Consider the following 26,757-nt stretch of genomic DNA (forward strand, 5'->3'; position numbering starts at 1 on the left):
CCCACACCGGTTCTTCCCAAACACACCCACACTGGTTCTTCCCAAACACACCCACACCGGTTCTTCCCAAACACACCCACACCGGTTCTTCCCAAACACACCCACACCGGTTCTTCCCAAACACAACCACACCCACACCGGTTCTTCACAAACACATCCACACCCACACCTGTTCTGTCACCCAACCACCTGTTCTGTCACACCTTTCGTCACAATCACACAACATCTAGCAAAAGACACCATCATCAATCAGCCTGCAGTACAGAGATCACAGAGAAGCAGGAGGACACACTACAGTACCTCCACGGTCACAGCAGGGGGGGCCAACTTGCGTAGTTCTGCCTCCAGCCGTTCGTGGAATCCTGGCAGCATTGTCACCCCACCACTCAGATACACCGCTCTGCAATACAGCACACAAAACATTGCATATCAGAACATTCTCCTATAGTCCTGCCTGTCTGCAATTCTCACTCGTTGAAAATGAGGTTGAAAAAATGACTGAGGACTGATGGCCAGTGAGAAGCCAAAGTCCCTTCACACACACACAAACTGATCATGTGAAACCCAAAGTTCCTTCACACACACACACACACACAAACTGATCATGTGAAACCCAAAGTTCCTTCACACACACACACACACACACACACACACACACAAACTGATCATGTGAAACCCAAAGTTCCTTCACACACACACAAACTTCCACATGTGAAACCCAAAGTCTCTTCACACACACACACACAAACTGATCATGTGAAACCCAAAGTTCCGTCACACACACACACACACACACACACACACACACACACAAACTGATCATGTGAAACCCAAAGTTCCTTCACACACACACAAACTTCCACATGTGAAACCCAAAGTTCCGTCTCACACACACACACACACACACACAAACTGATCATGTGAAACCCAAAGTTCCTTCTCTCACACACACACACACACACACTGATCATGTGAAACCCAAACTCCCTTCACACACACACACACAAACTTCCACAAGTCTGTACTATCCTTTGACCTATTCTGCATCCAGTCAGTACAAGGTAAATTTTAACCACTTTGTTTCTGTTAATGTTTGAAGTGATGATTCAGCAAATTAGTGACTTCAGAGTGGCCTTTCTGTTTTCCAAATGGTGCCTGACTTTGGCTCTTTGACAGGAAAATTAATGTGTACACTTCAGGCACAGTCAATCAAGAGGGAAAACAACTTAGACAGAAAACAAGACAACTGATGAATTTTCAACCTGGAGACAACAGCAAAATTTCACAAACAGAAATCTGTGGCGACTAAAAGTAAAACAATACAAAAGCTGGTGTCTTACCTGTACATTACTGGTGCATCAGCTGTACATCTCACCTGTACATCACTGGTGCATCACCTGTACATGTCTCACCTGTACATCACTGGTGCATCACCTGCTCATGTCTCACCTGTACATCACTGGTGCATCACCTGCTCATGTCTCACCTGTACATCACTGGATGTCTCCCCTGTACATCACCAGACGTCTCACCTGTACATCACCAGACGTCTCACCTGTACATCACTGGATGTCTCATACATCACTGGATGTCTCACCTGTACATCACTGGATGTATCACCTGTACATGTCTCACCTGTTTATCACTGGATGTCTCACCTGTACATGTGACGACGGCTGTCCATGGGGCAGGACTGGATGGCCTGGAAGATCAGTTTGTGCAGGGTGGGGTAGTCCATCTCCCACAGGTCCACGTTGAAGAAACCCTCAGGGCTGGAGAACCGACCCTCCTCCACATCCACCCTCCTGTCAGGGGACACAACACACTGCTCGACACCTCTTCACTTTACTGGGCACAGGACACAGTTACCCCCCCTCGCATTCCTTTCCCCACCATTTTCTTTAAAAATTCTTTTTTTGCTTCTTAAGTGAAAGAACTGATGATGTTAAGGCAGGAAGAGTAATAATAGTGATGGACATTTGTTATGCACTGCACTGTTTCGCAAAAGGGCCTGGAATGCTAACAATGAACATCTATATGGGGGTGGGGGAGAATTTTTATTAAAAAAAAAAATAAACACCACAGGTCACAATAATCAACAGTGCAGTCATCCCAACAACACAAAACAACGCGTTATCTTGTTCACTCAATGGTAGTCAATACACTAATGCTTTATGACAGAGGAAGAGGGGACGGACTCCTACAACTCCAGTATCAACCAGGGACGAATGAAATGTTAGCAGTTCATCCCCTGACTTCTCCACACAAAATGTATGATTGTTCATTTCTTTGCTTTTGTTTGGAAGAAGAAAGTTTCAAGGGACCAGCCCCTGTGGCGAAGTGGTTAGTGTCACGGACTGACGGCTGGGAGGACGCAGGTTCAAATCCCAGTGGAGGTGGGTTTTTCGGCCCACAGCTGGCTCCTACCCAGAGTTGAGCGTGCTAGGGGCTTAAATGCGAAGACTGGGACCACAAAGTCCAGCATCATCCACTTCACAGATGCATCTTTGGGTGATGTTGCTCAAATTTCCTGATCAACACAGCAAGTGGTTGTATCTCTCTGGCCTCGCTGATGCCGCAATATGATAATGACAGGAAGTGTATAGTTTAACCTTGTCACATAGTCCCGAACCTAAATGGACCTCCACAGCAGCAGCAGCAGCATCATCGTCATACTCATCCTCTTCCTTCATCATCAATACAAAGAAAAGTCCCAAATTATGTAGCCTTTCATGCCCTGCTATCATGGTGACCTCAGTTTCGATACCCCTCCACTTCCGCACTTGGGGCGAGTCTTGTCAATGCCTTCAGTGTCGGCAGATTCATGGGGGGCTGTTGTTGGAGGGGTGTGGTGGTGGTCTCCACTCTGGGGGAGACGCTCGCTCAGTCTGGTTCCATGACTGAACCACTGTTGTCGTTAGTAGGGGGGCTTAGTAGGTGGCGTCCTAAGTACGTTAAATCAGAACAGGCACCACTGAACACCACTGAAGTGATTCAGCAGCAGCGCAGGGTCTCCTCTGGTGTGTGGCCTCCTTGTGACCGAACATGGATGGTTCCCTGTGGACTGCCGATCCTGGGACTGAGACAGACGAACCCGGGTGTGGCCATGTAAGGGGGACTCGCAATGAGTGGTGTGGGAGTATTCAGTAATGCCAGTGAAACGTTGCAGATGATGGGGCAGCCAAAAAAAATTTTTTTTACAGTAAATTTGAAGGAGGTGTCAAAACATGCATGGAAGGAGAGAGAGACAACAGCACTGACTTGTAGGCCCCCTCTGGCAGACCAAACTTCTCCAGGTTGATGGTTCGCTTCAGTTTGCCAGGCTGGGTCTGACACAGCCGTTCCTCGTCCTCATAGTTGAACGCCACGTAGCAGCACTACACACACAGGACAGTACACGTCAATGTGCGTCACTACGCTGTACACATCAATGTGCGTCACTACACTGTACACATCAATGTGCGTCACTACACCAGCAGCACTACACACAGAGGACAGTACACGTCAATGTGCGTCACTACACTGTACACATCAATGTGCGTCACTACACCAGCAGCACTACACACCATACACAGTACATGTCAATGTGCGTCACTACGCTGTACACATCAATGTGCGTCACTACACCAGCAGCACTACACACACAGAACAGTACACGTCAATGTGCGTCACTACACTGTACACATCAATGTGCGTCACTACACCAGCAGCACTACACACAGAGGACAGTACATGTCAATGTGCGTCACTACACTGTACACATCAATGTGCGTCACTACACCAGCAGCACTACACACCATACACAGTACACGTCAATGTGCGTCACTACGCTGTACACATCAATGTGTGTCACTACACTAGCAGCACTACACACCATACACAGTACATGTCAATGTGCGTCACTACGCTGTACACATCAATGTGCGTCACTACACCAGCAGCACTACACACACAGAACAGTACACGTCAATGTGCGTCACTACGCTGTACACATCAATGTGTGTCACTACACTAGCAGCACTACACACACATAACAGTACACGTCAATGTGCGTCACTACGCTGTACACATCAATGTGCGTCACTACGCTGTACACATCAATGTGCGTCACTACACTAGCAGCACTGCACACACAGGACAGTACACGTCAATGTGCGTCACTACGCTGTACACATCAATGTGCGTCACTACACTGTACACATCAATGTGCGTCACTACACCAGCAGCACTACACACAGAGGACAGTACACGTCAATGTGCGTCACTACGCTGTACACATCAATGTGCGTCACTACACTAGCAGCACTACACACACAGAACAGTACATGTCAATGTGCGTCACTACGCTGTACACATCAATGTGTGTCGCTACACTAACTGCACTACACACCATACACAGTAGACATCAATGTGCGTCACTACGCTGTGCACATCAATGTGCGTCACTACGCTATACACATCAATGTGCGTCACTACGCTATACACATCAATGTGCGTCACTACACTAGCAGCACTACACACAGAGGACAGTACATGTCAATGTGCGTCACTACACTGTACACATCAATGTGTGTCGCTACACTAACTGCACTACACACCATACACAGTAGACATCAATGTGCGTCACTACGCTGTGCACATCAATGTGCGTCACTACACCAGCAGCACTACACACAGAGGACAGTACACGTCAATGTGCGTCACTACGCTGTACACATCAATGTGCGTCACTACGCTATACACATCAATGTGCGTCACTACACTAGCAGCACTGCACACACAGGACAGTACACGTCAATGTGCGTCACTACGCTGTACACATCAATGTGTGTTGCTACACTGAACACATAATTTTTCTTAGGTCTTGCTTTTACCACCACTGTCAATCCCAATAGGTGAACCTATGGTTTGAAACGCTGCATGATGCTAATCAAAAGTCAGTCTTGTTTTTCAACATAAAAGTTTGTTTTGTTTGTTTGTTTTTCATGTTGTTGTCTTTTAAAAAGAATTTCTCCATTTGCACTTTTCATAGGTTCAACAGTCAAATTTTGCTGCTTTTTCTGTCATATAACATCTCACAACTCATGACCCTGTTTCAGTAGGAAACACAGTATAACAGTAAAGTCATAGGGGAATATTTTTTTTTTTTTTGCTTTACTAAGTCATTGCAACAAATTTTTCAACTTCCTTCATACATGATGTGTTGTACATCACAGTACCAACAGTACATGATGTATTGTACAGCACAGCACCAACAGTACATGATGTATTGTACAGCAAAGCACCAACAGTACATGTACAGCACAGCACCAACAGTACACATGTTGTACAGCACAGCACCAACAGTACATGTACAGCAAAGCACCAACAGCACACATGTTGTACAGCACAGCACCAACAGCACACATGTTGTACAGCACAGCACCAACAGTACATGATTTATTGTACAGCACAGCACCAACAGTACATGTACAGCACAGCACCAACAGTACACATGTTGTACAGCACAGCACCAACAGTACACATGATGTACTGTACACAGCACCAACAGCACACATGTTGTACAGTACAGCACCAACAGTACACATGATGTACTGAACACAGCACCAACAGCATGATGTATTGTACAGCACAGCACCAACAGTACACAGGTTGTACAGCACAGTACCAACAGTAGACGTTGTATTGTACAGCACCAACAGTACACATGTTGTACAGCACAGCACCAACAGCACACATGTTGTACAGCAAAGCACCAACAGTACACATGTTGTACAGCACAGCACCAACAGTAGATGATGTACAGTACCAACAGTACACATGTTGTACAGTACAGCACCAACAGTACACATGTTGTACAGTACAGCACCAACAGCACATTTGTTGTACAGCAAAGCACCAACAGTACACATGTTGTACAACACAGCACCAAAAGTACACATGTTGTACAGCACAGCACCAACAGTACATGATGTACTGTACACAGCACCAACAGTACACATGTTGTACAGCACAGCACCAACAGTACACATGATGTACTGTACACAGCACCAACAGTACACATGATGTACTGTACACAGTACCAACAGTACACATGATGTACAGCACAGCACCAACAGTAGATGATGTATTGTACAGCACAGCACCAACAGTACACATGTTGTACAGCACAGTACCAACAGTACATGATGTATTGTACACAGTACCAACAGTACACATGTTGTACAGCACAGTACCAACAGTACACATGATGTACAGCACAGCACCAACAGTAGATGATGTATTGTACACAGCACCAACAGTACACATGTTGTACAGCACAGTACCAACAGTACACATGTTGTACAGCACAGTACCAACAGTACACATGATGTACAGCACAGCACCAACAGTACACATGTTGTACATCACAGTACCAACAGTACATGATGTATTGTACAGCACAGCACCAACAGTACATGATGTATTGTACAGCAAAGCACCAACAGTACATGTACAGCACAGCACCAACAGTACACATGTTGTACAGCACAGTACCAACAGTACATGATGTATTGTACAGCACAGCACCAACAGTACACATGTTGTACACCACAGCACCAACAGTACATGATGTATTGTACAGCACAGCACCAACAGTACACATGTTGTACACCACAGCACCAAAAGTAGATGATGTATTGTACAGTACCAACAGTACACATGTTGTACAGCACAGCACCAACAGTACACATGATGTACTGTACACAGCACCAACAGTACACATGATGTACTGAACACAGCACCAACAGTACACATGATGTACTGTACACAGCACCAACAGCACACATGATGTACTGTACACAGCACCAACAGTACACATGATGTACAGCACAGCACCAACAGTACACATGATGTACTGTACACAGCACCAACAGTACACATGATGTACTGTACACAGCACCAACAGCACACATGTTGTACTGTACACAGTACCAACAGTACACATGTTGTTCAGCAAAGCACCAACAGAACACATGTTGTACAACACAGCATCAACAGTACACATGTTGTACAGCACAGCACCAACATTACACATGTTGTACAGCAAAGCACCAACAGAGCACATGTTGTACAACACAGCATCAACAGTACGCATGTTGTACAGCACAGTACCAACAGTACATGGTGTATTGTACAGCACAGCACCAACAGTACACATGTTGTACAGCACAGCACCAACAGTACACATGTTGTACAGCACAGCACCAACAGTACACATGTTGTACACCACAGCACCAACAGTAGATGATGTATTGTACAGTACCAACAGTACACATGTTGTACAGCAAAGCACCAACAGTACACATGATGTACTGTACACAGCACCAACAGTACACATGATGTACTGTACACAGTGCCAACAGTACTCACGTCATGCATGATGTGCTGCACCAGCAGCAGCTCCACCTCTGAGGCAAACTTGAAGTTGGTTTCCAGCAGTGCTTTCTTCAGGGAGTCCTGGACCTTCTGGGCGCCGTAGGGACACCGGGCCACGCCCCCCTCGATCACAAACCCTGACAACACAACAACCACATCTCCACTTGTCACTCCGTCTGTAAACTACAGGTGCAGCAGCCAAGTGGTTAATGCGTTGGACTTTCAATCTGAGGGTCCTGGATTCAAATCTCGGTAATGGCACCTGGTGGGTAAAGGGTGGAGATTTTTCCAACCTCCCAGGTCTGTGCAGATCTGCTAGTGCCTGAACCCCCTTCGTGTGTATACGCACACAGATCAAATACGTTCGGTGGGTTATGGAAACAAGAGCATACCCAGCACGCACCCCCCTCCCCCTCCCGAAAGCAGAGTAACGCTGCCTACATGGCAGGGTAAATGAAAAAAAACAGTCATACACGTAAAATGTTACATGTCTGAGTGTGAATTCGTGCGTGTCTGAAATCTGATTGAATGACATAGGAAATGAATGATGAGCGCCCAATGAGAGCCATCAGTCAGCTCTATCCAGGTAGGCAGCCTGTTGTGCAAATGACCCTGAGATTGTAAAGCGCTTAGAACTTGGTCTCCGACTAAGGACAGGCGCTATACAGGTATCCATATCATTCACCATAAACAACACTGTCATCTGTACTTATCATTCTTTTAATATATACCATCCTTCAAGGCATAAAAAGGTGACAATACTTCAGTGCGCCTCCAGATTTAAAGAAAACAGTTATTTGAACATGATGTGTGCTGCAAATGTCATTAACCCCATATGCTGAAAATCCCTAGAAGTGATTCTCCATATCAGTCAGGTGTAAGGCTGCATATGAAGTATCATTCCAAATACCATTGCAAAGATAATCATATCTATATCCAAATCCCCATGACAGCTGAAAATATATTTTCATCAACAGCATCATACATGCAAGCTATAGCATGTTTCATTGAGCACCTCTGAAAAGGACGGTCTGTACTGGTGGGCCCAGCAGCTGAGAATGAACTGCTGCTCTGATTTTCCAGTTTTCTTCTTCTTCTGCGTTTGTGGGCTGCAACTCCCACCTTCACTCGTATATACACGAGTGGGATTTTACGTGTATGACCGTTTTTACCCCGCCATGTGGGCAGCCATACTCCGCTTTCGCGGGTGTGCATGCTGGGTATGTACTTGTTTCCATAACCCACCGAACGCCGACATGGATTACAGGATCTTTAACGTGCGTATTTGATCTTTTGCTTGCGTGTACACATGAAGGGGGTTCAGGCACTAGCAGGTCTGCACACATGTTGACCTGGGAGATCAGAAAAATCTCCACCCTTTACCCCACCAGGCGCTGCCACTGAGATTCGAACCCGGGACCCTCAGACTGAAAGTCCAATGCTTTAACCATTCGACTACTGCGCCTGTCTGATTTTCCAGTCAAACTAAGGAGAAAGAGCAGGACTATTATTCAAAACCTGACCTCCACCGACACCGTACAGGCTTCTCAATCATTCTGCCACCTTCCTCAAAACTCCCTTGGAACTGAAGCCTCACACTGATGCCTCAATCCACTCTGACACAACACCTACAAGAACACAGGTTCATACACCAACATGTGAATGAAATGGGCACCTTGTTAACGAGCTATAAACACCTTTCATAAAGCACATCAGAAACTGTGTATGACAGTTCTATCCAGCCATGAGGCGGCAACTGCCATCCAGACTACCTGGGTGATAATTTGATGTAAAGTGTCCAGCCTCTGGAGGCAAGAGGGCTTCAGGTCAGTCAGCGATAGGACTGACCACACCACTGAACCGGAAATAGACCCAGCAGTTGAGATGATCACACCGCTGGTCAGGCATCTGCCTGGTATGTTCATCCTTCCAATTCAAAGATAACCATGGCTTCAGAAAATCAGATGGAAGATTGGTGGCTATGGGTCCAGAGGTGACCGGTCAGGCATCTACCTAGCAAATGCAGTGTGGTGTGTATGGATTTGTCCATAACGTAGTAATGGCTCTTTGAGAAACTGGGACTGAAACGGAACTGGGCCAGTAGTTGAAGAGGGGGAACAGAGACACCCTCACCATCACAGATGGGCAGGATCTCCAGACATCTGCCTAAGTAAATATGGTGTGGTGTATATGGATTTGTCCCAACCCAGTGACGCCTCCTCGAGGAACTGAACGGGGACGTGAACTGGGCCAGGAGCTGAGAGAGGGGAACCAGTGGCGCCCTCACCATCACAGATGGGCAGGATCTCCAGTCGCTGGCCGACGTCGACGATGATGCCAGTGGTGGCGCGGTAGGAGTAGAGGGCAAGCAGGGACTGCTGCACCATGCACACCCCCCCCACCCCCAGACTGCCCACCAAGGCCTCCATCAGCCCTGCCCGCAGGGAGTCGCTCAGTGTCTGGGGCGTGCTCAGCATCACCTGGGGTCACACACACACATACATGTACACGCACACATACATGTACACGCACATACACACATACATGCATACATATATATACATGTACACACAAATATACAAATATCTGTACACACACACATAATTATATACATGTATACACACACATATATACATGTACACACACACATACATGCACCCACACATGCATACAGACACATATATACATATACATGTACAAACATACATATACATGTACACACACATACACACATACATGTACCCCCCCCCCACACACACACATACATGTACACCCCCCCTCCCACCAACACACACACACACACATATATACATGTACACACGCACACAAACACACACACTCACACCACACTCACAAACACTCATCCACACAAACACACACACACACACACACACACACACTCTCACACCACACTAACACACACACAAAACATCACGACTGTGTTACAGACAGCCAGAAGCTGTCCCCTGTCAGCCTTGTGAAAGCTGTGAAACATCTCGAGTGCTGTCTGGCATCACTGTCATCACCCTCACATACTATATACACAACCACATATAACCAATCGTAAAGCAGGAAGTTATAACAAAAACAAACAAAAAAAACCCAACAACAACAAAAGTATGCATGGGTGTATGCAACAGCACAAGCTCACATGACAATCTGACGCCCAAACTTGGTCTCTCTCAATATCCACCAATATCAGTTTTAAGACAGGATCAAAAGTGCACGCACATACGCGCACACGCACACACACACACTCACACTTCCAACATATATATACAAAACAGTAGCAGAGTACCAACAACGCATAAAGAAAACTGACCATGTATTGTCTGGGGTTGACGCCCAGTTCAGTGAACACTTTGCTGAAGACAGCAGTCATCATGTCCACATCAATCTTGAACTGTAAAACAGGACACAGTGAATAACTGTAAAACAGGACACAGTGAATAACTGTAAAACAGGACACAGTGATATACTGTAAAACAGGACACAGTGATATACTGTAAAACAGGGCACAGTGATATACTGTAAAACAGGACATAGTGATATACTGTAAAACAAGACACAGCGATATACTGTAAAACAGGACATAGTGATATACTGTAAAACAGGACACAGTGATATACTGTAAAACAGGACACAGTGAATAACTGTAAAACAGGACATAGTGATATACTGTAAAACAGGACACAGTGAATAACTGTAAAACAGGACACAGTGAATAACTGTAAAACAGGACACAGTGATATACTGTAAAACAGGACACAGTGGGAGGTAGACTAAAAAAAATCTTGGTAAAAGTCGACTTACTTGGGATAAAAGAGGTGACGTATCAAGCCACAAGCTCTTCTTCAGGCAAATGAAATGAGTGAGTGACAGACAGAAAGGTACAGACAGAGAGGGAGAGAGAGTACAGTTCAGGAAAGGAAAGTGATGAGAAGTCACAGGAAAGGGCACAAAGCAGGGTGAGTAGAACTGTCAGTGTGAATGTATGAGGGAAAGAAAGGGTTCTGAAAGGGGAGGGTGAGGGAAGATGGGCAGGGGGTGAGAGGGCAGGAGTGGGGGAAGGGGGTGGAAGAGACTGTGAGTTAGGGACATATGAACAAGAAAGTAAAAATAAATAATAAAATTTAAAAAAATAATAATTTAAAAAAATAAAATAAAATAAAAAGAACACAGTGATAAACTGTAAAACAGGACACAGTGATAAACTGTAAAACAGGACACAGTGAATAACTGTAAAACAGGACATAGTGATATACTGTAAAACAGGACACAGTGAATAACTGTAAAACAGGACACAGTGATAAACTGTAAAACAGAACACAGTGGGAGGTAGACTAAAAAAATTCTTGGTAAAAGTCGACTTACTTGGGATAAATGAGGCGACGTATCAAGCCACAAGCTCTTCTTCAGGCAAATGAAATGAGTGACAGACAGAAAGGTACAGACAGAGAGGGAGAGAGAGTACAGTTCAGGAAAGGAAAGTGATGAGAAGTCACAGGAAAGGGCACAAAGCAGGGTGAGTAGAACTGTCAGTGTGAATGTATGATGGAAAGAAAGGGTTCTGAAAGGGGAGGGTGAGGGAAGATGGGGAGGGGGTGAGAGGGCAGGAGTGGGGGAAGGGGGTGGAAGAGACTGTGAGTTAGGGACATATGAACAAGAAAGTAAAAAAAAAAAATAATAATAATAATAATTTAAAAAAATAAAATAAAATAAAAAGAACACAGTGATAAACTGTAAAACAGGACACAGTGAATAACTGTAAAACAGGACACAGTGATAAACTGTAAAACAGGACAGTTTATCGATAAACTGTAAAACAGGACAGTGATAAACTGTATATTGTCACACACACACACACACACACACACACACACATGCACACACAAATAAATGCTCCTGTTCATTGTTTTGCAAATAACTTCATCAAAATACAAAGACATTAACTACACCATGCCTAACATCAAGATTATTTGATTTCTTTAAAAAAAAATTTAAAAAAAAAGCTTGTGCCAGCTGGAACATGAAACCATCAACACACATCAAACACTATTGTTCAGAAATAAAACCCTAGCATCAAGAGTTTAACAAAAAAAACAAAAAAAAACAAAACAACCAAAAAAAAAAAACATAAAAAAACTGTACCAACATTCTGGACATCTGAAAGTTAACTACACACTTTTTTTTTTGTTTTTTTGTCAAACACAATTCTGCTAACCATTGCTTTCTGTTTTAAACAAATGATGTGTCATGTACCAATCCATCCATGGATATTCAATCAAAATTCCACTCACAGTTTTTTTTTCCTCCTAAAGTGGTTATCCAAAACTGCCTATCCCCAGTTCACCCATATATTCACTTGTTGTTATCATTGTTGTTTTTATCTGTGAGAGTGTGTCTATGTATTTGTGTGTGTGCGTGTGTGCGTGCGTGTTTGCTTACGCATGTGCGTAAGTGTATGTGAAGAGACAGAGAGAGAGGCAGGCAGAAAGACAGAGACAGACAGACAGATTCTGAACATGGAAACAGGACGCACATCCCACACTGACATGTTGCTGTAATGTGCATCATGCCCAGTGTTCAACAGTGTTGCAAGTCATTCAGGGTATGCTGTCAGGATGGTCAGTGTCGGTCTGTTCAACAACCACCTCTATACCATAGGAAATAACGGGCAATAAACTCATCATGGGAAAATACAAAAATGGCAAAACAGATTTTCTTTTCTCCCCAATACGTCTTCTCTATCGCTAACAATGTCTGGATTATGATTTTTTTCTTTTTAAACAAAAAACAGATGTGCTCAAATCACTTCTCTATATCCTGACCAAATTTGTGTAGAGATAATCTGTCAAGCTGATAGTAGCAGTGGTTACAACAGTTGCTTCTTCTCTAGAGCTTTTTCTGTGTAAGATATTCATCATCTGTGTGAACAGTTTTCCTTTTTATATGAATACGTTTATTGCCTCAAAATCTGACATGTCTGGCTTCTGCTGAACAAAGTATACATAAATAAATAAAATAAACAAGTTTGATTTGAATACCCAAACCCATTGTGTGATACTGCATAAAATGAGCATGCATACAGTTTATATTTCTTTGATGCGTGGTGAAAAATACTGAATAGTGCATATATTCAAATCCATTTACATGCTTGTGAAGCAGTTTCTTTCAATTACTCCGGCAATGAAAAAAAAAAGGATCAGTTGCAACACTGTCAATATGAAACTACAAACACATATAAATCATGCATTCCTTAAGTATAACTGAATTCATGCACAACATAAAACAGAAACTAAAGAAACAAAGAAAACATTAATGACAGTTGAATGACATGCAAAATTAAGACAACAAACAGGCATTTCTAACTTAATGCACAAAGAATGGATTTATGCCATTCTTTGAAAACCTCTGAAAATATTACAGACTACTCATATCAGCGAATAAAAATGTTTTACATCTTTTAATCCACTGATGATATTACAGAACATATTTAAAATGTTCTTGAAATAAGATGCACATTTGCCAAATTGTACCCCAATTACTTCAATATTGTCTTTACAAATTACAGAAGTACTTTCAGTTCAGTATATTATAAACATACACACACACATAAATGTGTGTGTGTGTGTGTGTGTGTGTATCTTTTTTCTTTTTTAATTTCAATCCAGTCACTATTTCAAAAGTTCAGAACACGAATTGTCAAAACCTTAAACTGTCATGTTTATAAAAAAAAATTTTTTTTAATAAACAAAAACAAAAAGAGCATGAAAAAAACAACTGAATTCACAAACACTGACTGACACATGCATACACTGATGTGAAAAGCTGGTTCAGACGATCATGCTGCAAACCATAATTATACATCACACAATTTTCTTCAGTTTTCATACAGAACCAATCTTTTAGAACCTGATGCAGCTTCATTCTTTTTTCTTTCTTTTTTTCTGTGGTCCATGTGTGATTATCTAAGGACATAAACTGATAACTGTACATAGTGTCTGTATCCATTCACACCTGGGTGGAGTGAGGGGAACTGGAATAAAGCGCCTTTCCCAAAGATACAACACAATGCCAAAACAAAGCCACAAAGTCTGATCACTGGTGAACACTGAATCAGGTGTCCAACAATCCTTCACTTCAACAGCACCACCCAAAATCAGGGCTTGTCCAGGACTGCACGTCAATCATAATGACTCCTGTTGCTGCAGGTTTTAAAGACACATGAACAGGCACTGTTGAATCTTTCTGGTCAATCATAACTGCTCCTATTGCTGCAGGTTTTAAAGACACATGAACAGGCACTGTTGAATCTTTCTGGTCAATCGTAACTACTACTATTGCTGCAGGTTTTAAAGACACGTGAATAAACACTTTTGAATCTAACTGGTCAATCATAACTGCTCCTATTGCTGCAGGTTTTAAAGACACATGAACAGGCACTGTTGAATCTTTCTGGTCAATCGTAACTACTACTATTGCTGCAGGTTTTAAAGACACGTGAATAAACACTTTTGAATCTAACTGGTCAATTGTAACTGCTCCTATTGCTGCAGGTTTTAAAGACATGTGAATAAACACTTTTGAATCTAACTGGTCAATTGTAACTGCTCCTATTGCTGCAGGTTTTAAAGACACGTGAATAAACACTTTTGAATCTAACTGGTCAATCGTAACTGCTCCTATTGCTGCAGGTTTTACAGACACTGAACAGACACTGTTGAATCTAACTGGTCAATCGTAACTGCTCCTATTGCTGCAGGTTTTCTAGACTTCTCTCTCTGGAAGCCTTAGCTATTTCATGCCTTGTGTCAGAGACAAAACCTTTCGAACCATGCAGATCCCCCTTTGCTTCCTAAAACGTCTTTTCGTTAAATCTTATCAGTGTTAGTAGAACAATCACTTTAAATTAGTCACCTCATGGCATTCCAGACAAACGCAGCAAGCACCCGAGTATTTCACAAATGTTAAAGCGACAACACCAAAACAAAAATTAAAGGTAGAAGTCAAGCCAGGCAATCATTCTCCTTTTCTGTGGTATCTCAACTGTGCATCACTTACACTTCTACTCAGAAGTAGACACAAACACATGAAAAACCTATGGTAACACAGGAAACCCTATGGTCAATCTGAATGATTCTCTTTAAGAAAACAGAAGAGAAAAAAGTTGGTTTTTATTAATACACAAACACTGGAAAACCAAGGCTCATCTGAATCATTCTCTGTAAGAAAACAGAAGAGAGAAAAAACGTAAAAAATACACACAGGAAAACCTAAGGTTGATCTGGATCACTCTCCCTAAGAAAGCAGAAGAGAGAAAAGTTGTTTTTTTTTAAAATACACAAACACTGGAAAACCAAGCTTGATCTGAATCATTCTCTTTGAGAAAAAAGAAGAGAGGAAAAAAGTAAAAACCAAAAAAGACATGCTCCCTTCATGATTTCATATACTTTAAACTTTTTTTTTTCTTTCTCCAAAACGACGACATGTTGTAAAGCCATGAAACAGAACAAACAAGTGCAGAGTCTGCCGAGTGTGAAGACACGAACAACAAGAGAAAGACGACATTCTGCCATGCGGCATTCCGCTACCACCAGAGGTCAAGCAAAACACAGTCACAGCAGCATCAGCCATGGTGCACAGAACAGTCACATGCGGCACTTACTGTCGTCATCACCCCCTCCTTCAGTAGTTGACAAACAGCACATCAACACGTGTCAATTTTAACCATGGAAACAATAATTATGATAATAATAATAATAACAAACACTTACTTAGCGTTTTTTTTCTCAAACAGAGCTCAAAGCGCTTTGCGTTTAAAAAAAAAATCTTTAACTAGAAATAACGAAATGATAAAATAAATCAGTTAACACAAACATCAAACAGACATCATGACACAACTTGCCTCACACTCGCACGCACACACCCCTACCCCCCTCACACACATACAGTAGACAGACAGACCAACACACAGGAAAACTGCTGTTCACAAAAGAAAACCAATCTTTGGCAGAGAACAAACAATAACAACTCAATGTCTCTCTTCCTCACACCTGTGCCTCATCCTTTTGAAGAAGATATATATGTATGTATAACAGAGTGTGTGTGAGCGTAAACTGACTCTTCTAAATAGTCTGACTTGTTCCTAGCTTTCAGCAAACATGTTTATATATCAATAGCATCAATTTACACTGAAACACACCATATCCAGCACAGTGGACAAGGTTCCACTTTATTTACCTTCTTCATATATATACTGAATTGATGCTATTGTCTTTAAAACTGTTTGTTCCTAGCTTTCTACCAACATCTATACACCTGAAAAGACAGACAGGGAGCAAAGCGGACCTTATCCACTGTCTTGCAGATTGTGAGTGTGAGTGCAAAATGACGCTAGTCTTCTAAATGATCAGCTTCCTACCAACGTATCTATTAAAAAAAAAGAAAAATTAAAAAAGAAAAAGACAGACTGATCAAAACGGACCTTGTCGACGCGGTTGGAGGGGCGGATGGGGTGCAGCAAGGTGGAGGTCCTGCGGACGTCAGGGTGATAGGCGTCCACCCCCACCACCTTCCTCCCTGTCTCCCGGTCCACGGCCACCACACTGGGGAACATCACCTGGGGCAGGCTCTCTGAGGACACAGACATTGCACTGCACTACAGTACCATACATCACCTGGGGCAGGCTCTCTGAGGACACAGACATTGCACTGCACTACAGCACCATACATCACCTGGGGCAGGCTCTCTGAGGACACAGACATTGCACTGCACTACAGTACATCACCTGGGGCAGGCTCTCTGAGGACACAGACATTGCACTGCACTACAGCACCATACATCACCTGGGGCAGGCTCTCTGAGGACACAGACATTGCACTGCACTTCAGTACATCACCTGGGGCAGGCTCTCTGAGGACACAGACATTGCACTGCACTGCAGTACCATACATCACCTGGGGCAGGCTCTCTGAGGACACAGACATTGCACTGCACTACAGTACCATACATCACCTGGGGCAGGCTCTCTGAGGACACAGACATTGCACTGCACTACAGTACCATACATCACCTGGGGCAGGCTCTCTGAGGACACAGACATTGCACTGCACTTCAGCACCATACATCACCTGGGGCAGGCTCTCTGAGGACACAGACATTGCACTACAGTACCATACATCACCTGGGGCAGGCTCTCTGAGGACACAGACATTGCACTGCACTACAGTACCATACATCACCTGGGGCAGGCTCTCTGAGGACACAGACATTGCACTGCACTACAGTACCATACATCACCTGGGGCAGGCTCTCTGAGGACACAGACATTGCACTGCACTACAGTACCATACATCACCTGGGGCAGGCTCTCTGAGGACACAGACATTGCACTGCACTGCAGTACCATACATCACCGGGGGCAGGCTCTCTGAGGACACAGACATTGCACTGCACTACAGTACCATACATCACCTGGGGCAGGCTCTCTGAGGACACAGACATTGCACTGCACTACAGTACCATACATCACCTGGGGCAGGCTCTCTGAGGACACAGACATTGCACTGCACTACAGTACCATACATCACCTGGGGCAGGCTCTCTGAGACACAGACATTGCACTGCACTTCAGTACCATACATCACCTGGGGCAGGCTCTCTGAGACACAGACACTGCACTACAGTAGCATACATCACCTGGGGCAGGCTCTCTGAGGACACAGACATTGCACTACAGCACCATACATCACCTGGGGCAGGCTCTCTGAGGACACAGACATTGCACTGCACTACAGTATCATACATCACCTGGGGCAGGCTCTCTGAGACACAGACATTGCACTGCACTACAGTATCATACATCACCTGGGGCAGGCTCTCTGAGGACACAGACATTGCACTACAGCACCATACATCACCTGGGGCAGGCTCTCTGAGGACACAGACATTGCACTGCACTTCAGTACCATACATCACCTGGGGCAGGCTCTCTGAGGACACAGACATTGCACTACAGCACCATACATCACCTGGGGCAGGCTCTCTGAGGACACAGACATTGCACTACAGCACCATACATCACCTGGGGCAGGCTCTCTGAGGACACAGACATTGCACTGCACTACAGTACATCACCTGGGGCAGGCTCTCTGAGGACACAGACATTGCACTGCACTACAGCACCATACATCACCTGGGGCAGGCTCTCTGAGGACACAGACATTGCACTGCACTACAGTACCATATAATACAGTGCAATACAATATATTGCTGTGACTTACTGCTCTCTTAAAACACACTTACCTTATAATATGGCACATTACAGTAATGTGACTTTCTGTTCTCTGGAAACGCACACACACCATGCAGAACAGTACAGTACAGCACAGTACTGTGACTTACTTGTTCAAACAATATTTTAAACTATAGATCATTCTCTCCCCAACCATCTTTATGTGAGGGCTGCGGTGCTGGGGTGAGGTTGGAGGTGTGTGTGAGTCCTGGGTCTTGTTACACTTTTTAATACTACTTGTAGAGAGTCTGTATAGTGAGGTGAAAGGGACGTGTGAGTCGTAATTTTAGGTAGTTTTGCATCTTAACATTTTACTAAGGGAGTGAGTTGAGAGGGCTGTTTGAGTCGTGAGTGATGTTACACTGTTTCTGAATGCTTAGCGAGCAGTATCGAATCATTTATTATCACATTCCTGTCTCCTGTTTATAACAGGTGTATTGCTAATCATAGGCACAGGGTGAGCGCCATACAAACTTACACTATCACCAACATCATTATTACTGCTCTCTGATAACACACCTACCATACAATACAATGTAACATAATACACATAACATACGTTTCTGTGACTTACCATTCAACAGTAATAATAGGTAGCCAGTAACAACAGTCACACAGTGACTTAATCTCACTTGCCATCCAAACAAAAATGTACATTAGTGAAATGCCTGAACAGGTCATAGTCAAATATTTCACTTCACTGCAATGGCAGAGATGATAATATAACCATGGTCATAATATGGCTTACAAACTGATCTTTATTATGATAATATTAATAACAATAATAATAATGATAATGATATATATATATATATATATATATATATATATATATATATATAAATGAAACCTACCCACCCATGGTTACCCACACCTTCTCTCACCCACATCATTCAAAGAAAGAAGAGCAGGCACTCCCCACAAACAAACAACGCAGTATACTTTAAGTACTATTGTTAAGTAATCCACATTTCACACACACACACAAAAACATGGACCATGGAAACAATTCACAACATTAAATTAGGCATTCAAATTCTGACCTCCATTACCATTTCTTTTTAACCATGCATGTCAGAATCTTTCTAACCACCATAACAAATGCTACAGAACAAGCAATACTGATACAAACTAACATCAACATCTGTTTGCACTTGTCTGTGGACTGTATCGTGAGACTTTTTATCTGCTGATTTATTTCATTGCATTATTCTGTTTTGATGACAGCAATCCACCTAACAGTAATAACAATTTATCAAATAGTTTTATCTATAGATTAAGTCATTATCTATAGACTAAGTCAACAAGAGCAAAAACTTTGAGAAAATGAATAACACTGAATTCAATATCTTTTTATTAGAAAACAAGAGAGGCAAGGCCTTCAAGACTCACTTGTGATACACTTAACAAAAAACAAAAACAAAAATCCAAGCTTTTTATGTATTGAGTATAATTTCAAAATGTAATGTTTAAGATGAGAAAGATCAGTTTAAAGCAAATTAAGTCCCCTAGCATTAATTACAGAGTAATTTCCCTTTTTTTACTATCTGCACCAAAACGTTTGCAAAATAAATAAAACTTCCATGCTTAGCAAAGGAAGTTCCTGTTTGAACAAAAAATGAAAATAATGACTGCTCTTGTTGTTGGGTCAGAATATCAGATCAAAGTGGCAAGCTTTGAGAATACAAAAAATATAAATATAACAGTAAATGCAGTTTGCATATAATTAGGTTTCATTTTTATTTTTTTGTGCCCATCCCAGAGGCACAATATTGTTTTAAACAAGATGACTGGAAAGAACTGAATTTTTCCTATTTTTATGCCTAATTTGGCGTCAAATGACAAATTATTTGCAGAGAAAATGTCAATGTTAAAGTTTACCACGGACACACAGACACACACACACACACAGACAACCGAACACCGGGTTAAAACATTGACTCACTTTGTTTACACAAGTGAGTCAAAAAGTGAAGGTAAACAGCCTCCAAGTTAAACTTCTCTTCTTGGACAAGTCAAATAAGCACTAAAGTGATCACACTGAACTGCTGAATATCTGAACAAATGTTTCAATTCAACACTGAATCTTGCTGACAAAGCAGGAGGAAAAGTGCATGAGAAATACCACTTTTATAAACAGTGATCCTTCACTTCACACTTAGTCCATACCAACCTCCCGCCAAATCTCTTGAAAAGGAAAAGAGACATGTCAGTTTCAAACATGTGAATCAAAATAATCACTTATCTCCAGATTCTTTGTCTTCCGCTTTTTTGGGACTGCAGCTTCAAAGGTCACTCGTTTTACTGGTAAGCTTTTCTTTGCAACTTGACCATTTTTGTCTCCACTGTTTAGGCAGCCACACTCTGTTTTCAGGGGTGGGTGCATGCTGAATGTGTTCATATTTCCATAACCCAGCAAATCCTTCCTATCTACATGTGATATCTGCACATGTGTACATTACATGGGGATTTAAGTCTACACATACTCTGACCGGGACATCAGCAAAATCTCTTAACCACCAATATACTGCTGTGATTTGAACCACAAACCTAAGAAACCAACAGGGCTAAATCAACACAAGTACTAACACTTTCACCTTGTATCCATGCTTTGAGAAACAGGACAACATTCATGTCACACCAGCCATTTTTAACTCCTAAAATCTGTTTCACATCAGCCAATCAAAATTTTGCATCACAGGTCACCAAACTCCACACAGAGATGACAATAATGACGTCAATGGAAAAAAACATCAGGACATCAGACTTTGCTAACAACATAAAACATAGTTCATGCTCACATATCCTTTTTATTTCTTTTTGTTAATGCTTTTATCACAAGACATGACACACTATGCAGACAAAGAATGAAGATTACTTTGACCAGAACTGAAAAGAGTGTTGACAAAGACCCAAACAACAATGTGTTAGTTCACGTACAAAGTCCTTTAACACTAAACACGCTCACACTCTTCTAAACAATAATACCGTAAAGTTCAGTCTATAAGCCGCGACTTTTTATCCCAGCTTCAACCTCAGCGGCTTATACAATGATGCGGTTTATTTGAGGATTTTAACGATCCTGGGAGTGTCACGTTCTCATCTATTCTTAGCTGCCCTTCAACTCACCAAAATCATGATTTTTGTCCATGAATTTTTGGATGAGCTTCAGGATCGTGTGCTAATTGTTCATGTTTTATAAATCAAATCCATACACATTAAAGCCTTCAGATCAGCATTCAGTTCTACTCTGCTCAAGTGTACACCCTCATCATGCCGAAAATGTCTTCAATCACTGATATGTGTGACGGAACATTAAACAAAAATTCCTCCTCCTCCTCACACTCAAATCTGATGGAATGATTATGAAGTACCCTAGAAACATGAGGAAGGTGGCAGAATGGTGAAGACATTTGTCTGCCAGTACAGTGCCCTAGAGGTCTGGGTTCCAACCCTGCTCTTCACCTTTCTCCCAAGTTAGACAGGAAAATCAAACGGAGCGTCTGGCCATTCACATCAAACAATGAACCCAGGTCCCGTGTGCTGCACGCACTTGGCGTTCTGAAAAAGAACCCTTGGCAACAGAACAACTGTCCTCTGGCAAAATTCTTAAGAAGAAAGGTACACAGACCTACATGCATGCACTCTTCTTCTTCTTCTTCTTCTGCTTTCACTCGTATGCACACAAGTGGGCTTTTACGTGTATGACCGTTTTTACCCTGCCATGTAGGCAGCCATACTCCATTTTCGGGGGGGTGCATGCTGGGTATGTTCTTGTTTCCATAACCCACCAAACGCTGACATGGATTACAGGATCTTTAACGTGCGTATTAGATCATCTGCTTGCATATACACACAAAGGGGGTTCAGGCACTAGCAGGTCTGCACGTATGTTGACCTGGGAGATCGTAAAAATCTCCACCCTTTACCCACCAGGCGCCGTCACCTTGATTCAAACCCGGGACCCTCAGATTGACAGTCCAATGCTTTAACCACTCGGCTATTGCGCCCGTCATGCATGCACTCAATGTATGACTGTGCACACTGGGTTCTGCTGCTGGTCAGGCATCTGCTTAGCAGATGTGGTGTGGTGTATATATCGTATGGGTTTGTCTGCATGCTGTGATGCCTCCTTGAGAAAACTGAAACTGAAACTAGAAACACCGGAAGGCCTCTGTCTCCTTCATTTGTGGGCTGTGACTCCCACGTTCCCTCATTTACACAAGTGGGCTTTTACATGTGTGATCATTTTTACCCCCACCATGTAGGCAGCCATGCTGCATCTTCTGGGAAATGGTGGCTGTGCATGCCAGGTATTTGTTTGTTTCCAAGACCCACCAAACCCTGATATGGAGTTCAGCAGCTTTAACGTGCGTATTTGATCTTCTCCATGCGTATACACACGAGGGGGTTCAGGCAGGAGCAGGTCTACACATGCTGACCTGGAAGATCGGAAAAATCTCCACCCTTTACCCACCAGGCGGCGTTACCGAGATTCGAACCCGGGACCCTCAGATTGAAAGTCCAACACTTTAACCACTCCGTCAAAGGCCAATGTGACAACAGACTAGCCAACAGCTGAGCACAGACAGGCGTGCAGTCAATGACAACACAACAGGCCACAGACCACACCATCACACAGACAGCGTCAAACACAAGCTCACCACAGCAACATTCCTGTTGCTTCTCCACCACCCCCACCTGTGTCTTGCTTGCAGCAAAGTCAATACAAATGCTGTAGTCTTCACCTTTTCTTCATGCTTTCACAAACATTTTTTCCCCTAAAATTACATTTAATCTAACATACTTAGCATCACCCACACAATACAAGATATATATGAACAGGGCTTAATCTTACTGAACAGAACTACAAAAAAAATTTTTTAGTGCAGACAATACACTAATACAAATTAATTACCTTAAAGATGGAGAAGTCCATAAAATAATTAGATTTTCATTGTGAAACAATATTCACTTCTGAAAAAAAACACTGTATGTTTCAAACCAGGAGTATGTCTTCAGAGACCATGTCAACTGGAAATGAGGTGAACTGTGAAGACAAACCTGAGAGACCCTGTGAGTGTTTTTCAGCAAAGAAAGCAATATGGGCAGACTTGTGAGTACAGATCAGGTTGAGAGAAAAACTTCCACAGGAGGTTGGGAAAGGAAGGTCTAGAGTGGGGGAGGTGAGGTGCGGGGGGTGGCTGGGGGAATACATCTATATATGTGTATGTATAAAGATACATACAGATATAAATGTATATATATATATATATGTGTGTGTGTGTGTGTGTGTGTGTGCGTGTATGTTTGTGTACATTTAATAATAATAATAATAACAGTAATTTCTGTATATTTTATTATAATACTAATAGATAAATAAAAAATAAAAAATATCTGAAAATGTTTCTTAAAAAAAAAAGAGAGAAAAGAAATGAAAATAATAACATTTCCAAACTACTACTTAAAAACATCTAAGTTTCACAGGAAAAAGAAATGACAATAATAATGATAATAATAATGAAAATAAAGAAACAGAAAACCAAAATACCTCACTATTGATCAGCGTCCATTTAATGACTTATTAAAACAGACAAAACAACTTGAGCCTCAACACTTCAGTCATCAACAAATGAATGGCCATCCAGTGTCCATTTTCAGAAACCCACTGTACACAAAGTACATAGTCCATGTTCACCGTAAGCAAAAGAAACAATCACCGCACAGTCAACAAGAAATCATTCAGCGCACAAGAACATTTTCTCAACAGCACATTTCTGGTCAACAGTTTCTTGTTGTTTATAATCACCTATTCTGATCCGAACATTTTCAGTCAACAATTAGAACTGTTAACAAAATTTGTAAGGGTTGTTTTCAAAAGGTGATGTATATGACAAGAATAACAGGCAGGCTGCTTCAATAGATTAAGGTGATGTATATGACAAGAATAACAGGCGGTCTGCTTCAATAGATTAAGGTGATGTATATGACAAGAATAACAAGCAGGCTGCTTCAATAGATTAAGGTGATGTATATGACAAGAATAACAGGCAGTCTGCTTCAATAGATTAAGGTGATGTATATGACAAGAATAACAAGCAGTCTGCTTCAATAGATTAAGGTGATGTATATGACAAGAATAACAGGCAGCTGCTTCAATAGATTAAGGTGATGTATATGACAAGAATAATAGGCAGTCTGCTTCAACAGATTAAGGTGATGTATATGACAAGAATAACAGGCAGCTGCTTCAACAGATTCAGGTGATGTATATGACAAGAATAACAGGCAGTCTGCTTCAATAGATTTTTTTTCATGCACTTTTCTTATATTTCACAAAACATTTTTTTTTTTTACATTCATCCCAATACTTTTCCATACATTTCTCTATACAATTCTTTTCCTTTTTTTTTCCACACTCATCCCAGTACTTTTTCTTATATTTCTCAAAACAGTTCTTTTCTGGGGGGGGTTTCAACTCATCCCAATATTTTTTCTTATATTTTGTTTATCCTATGTTTTTTTCCCTCCATACTCACCCTTTTCTCCCAAGATGCCAGCCCGAATGGAACCACTGCCCATGTCGATGACAACCACATGCTGAAACGTACCAAAACAACTGTAAGGACACTACCATTTCACAGATGAATGATACAATACTTCAATGTCTTTAAAGCGTATACCAACACACAAAAAGGAGCAGTTTGTATTATACTCCATGTTTGGTGATACATATACTTACCATGTCAAACTGATGCAAACGAGGCCTATCGGTTTGCTCTGCTTGGCCAAATTTCACGTGGCTAACAGTGAAAAGACGAGCCACTTTGCCCAGTCTGCTCTTAGCCAATCAAACACCTCTAAAAGCTATAAGCATTGAATCATTCCTTTGGCCAAGGCTCTCCACGACATCTTGTCAGGTTTACGCTCTGTCTTGTCTTACGCTTTTTTTGGCTATTAAGCAAAAAAAACATCTTGCTTTCAAACCTATACCCACGTCCTGAAATGACATGGTAACGAGAAGCATGTAAACCTGATCCGTGAGAAATGCTGAATAAAGAAGGAAGGTAGACAGGCGCAATAGCCGAGTGGTTAAAGAGTTGGACTGTCAATCTGAGGGTCCCGGGTTCGAATCACGGTGATAGCAGATGTGGTGTTGTATTTGTTGATTTGTCCGAACACAGTGACGCTTCCTGAGAAACTAACATAATAAATGGGAAGCCAAGCTGAGAAAATTAATGAAACAGAGGTACAGGTGTGATTACTGCTAGCTGACTACAGGTGTGCTGGCTGACTACAGGGTGCTGGCTGACTACAGGTGTGCTGGCTGATTACAGGTGTGCTGGCTGACTACAGGTGTGCTGGCTGACTACAGGTGTGCTGACTGACTACAGGTGTGCTGGCTGACTACAGGTGTGCTGACTGACTACAGGTGTGCTGACTGACTACAGGTGTGCTGACTGACTACAGGGTGCTGTGACTACAGGTGTGCTGGCTGACTACAGGGTGCTGGCTGACTACAGGGTGCTGGCTGACTACAGGTGTGCTGGCTGACTACAGGTGTGCTGGCTGACTACAGGTGTGCTGGCTGACTACAGGTGTGCTGGCTGACTACAGGTGTGCTGGCTGACTTCACGTGTGCTGACTGACTACAGGTGTGCTGACTGACTACAGGTGTGCTGGCTGCTTACAGGTGTGCTGGCTGACTACAGGTGTGCTGACTGACTACAGGTGTGCTGGCTGACTACAGGTGTGCTGACTGCTTACAGGTGTGCTGACTGCTTACAGGTGTGCTGACTGACTACAGGTGTGCTGGCTGACTACAGGTGTGCTGGCTGACTACAGGTGTGCTGGCTGACTACAGGTGTGCTGGCTGACTACAGGTGTGCTGACTGCTTACAGGTGTGCTGGCTGACTACAGGTGTGCTGACTGACTACAGGTGTGCTGGCTGACTACAGGTGTGCTGACTGACTACAGGTGTGCTGACTGCTTACAGGTGTGCTGGCTGACTACAGGTGTGCTGGCTGACTACAGGTGTGC

General features: G+C 42.8%; 1 protein-coding gene across 4 annotated transcripts in view; it reads right to left on the minus strand.

The window, feature by feature from the left end:
- The window catches only part of LOC143284892 (uncharacterized), a 129,435-nt gene that overhangs the window by 20,495 nt on the left and 82,183 nt on the right, over window positions 1-26,757 (minus strand). For 3 of the 4 annotated variants that reach the window (XM_076592020.1, XM_076592019.1, XM_076592016.1), the window contains 9 exons: window positions 25,256-25,316; window positions 16,907-17,055; window positions 16,088-16,105; window positions 10,742-10,822; window positions 9,707-9,899; window positions 7,414-7,556; window positions 3,262-3,377; window positions 1,659-1,805; window positions 301-400 (listed from right to left, as the gene is read on the minus strand). In XM_076592020.1, the coding sequence (XP_076448135.1) occupies window positions 301-400; window positions 1,659-1,805; window positions 3,262-3,377; window positions 7,414-7,556; window positions 9,707-9,899; window positions 10,742-10,822; window positions 16,088-16,105; window positions 16,907-17,055; window positions 25,256-25,316 (1,008 nt within the window). The remainder of the gene's footprint in view (window positions 1-300; window positions 401-1,658; window positions 1,806-3,261; window positions 3,378-7,413; window positions 7,557-9,706; window positions 9,900-10,741; window positions 10,823-16,087; window positions 16,106-16,906; window positions 17,056-25,255; window positions 25,317-26,757) is intronic. The other variant, XM_076592018.1, reaches the window with a different exon arrangement.

This window comes from Babylonia areolata, chromosome 8 (genome assembly GCF_041734735.1).
Source record: "Babylonia areolata isolate BAREFJ2019XMU chromosome 8, ASM4173473v1, whole genome shotgun sequence".
In the NCBI taxonomy this organism is placed as follows: domain Eukaryota; kingdom Metazoa; phylum Mollusca; class Gastropoda; order Neogastropoda; family Buccinidae; genus Babylonia; species Babylonia areolata.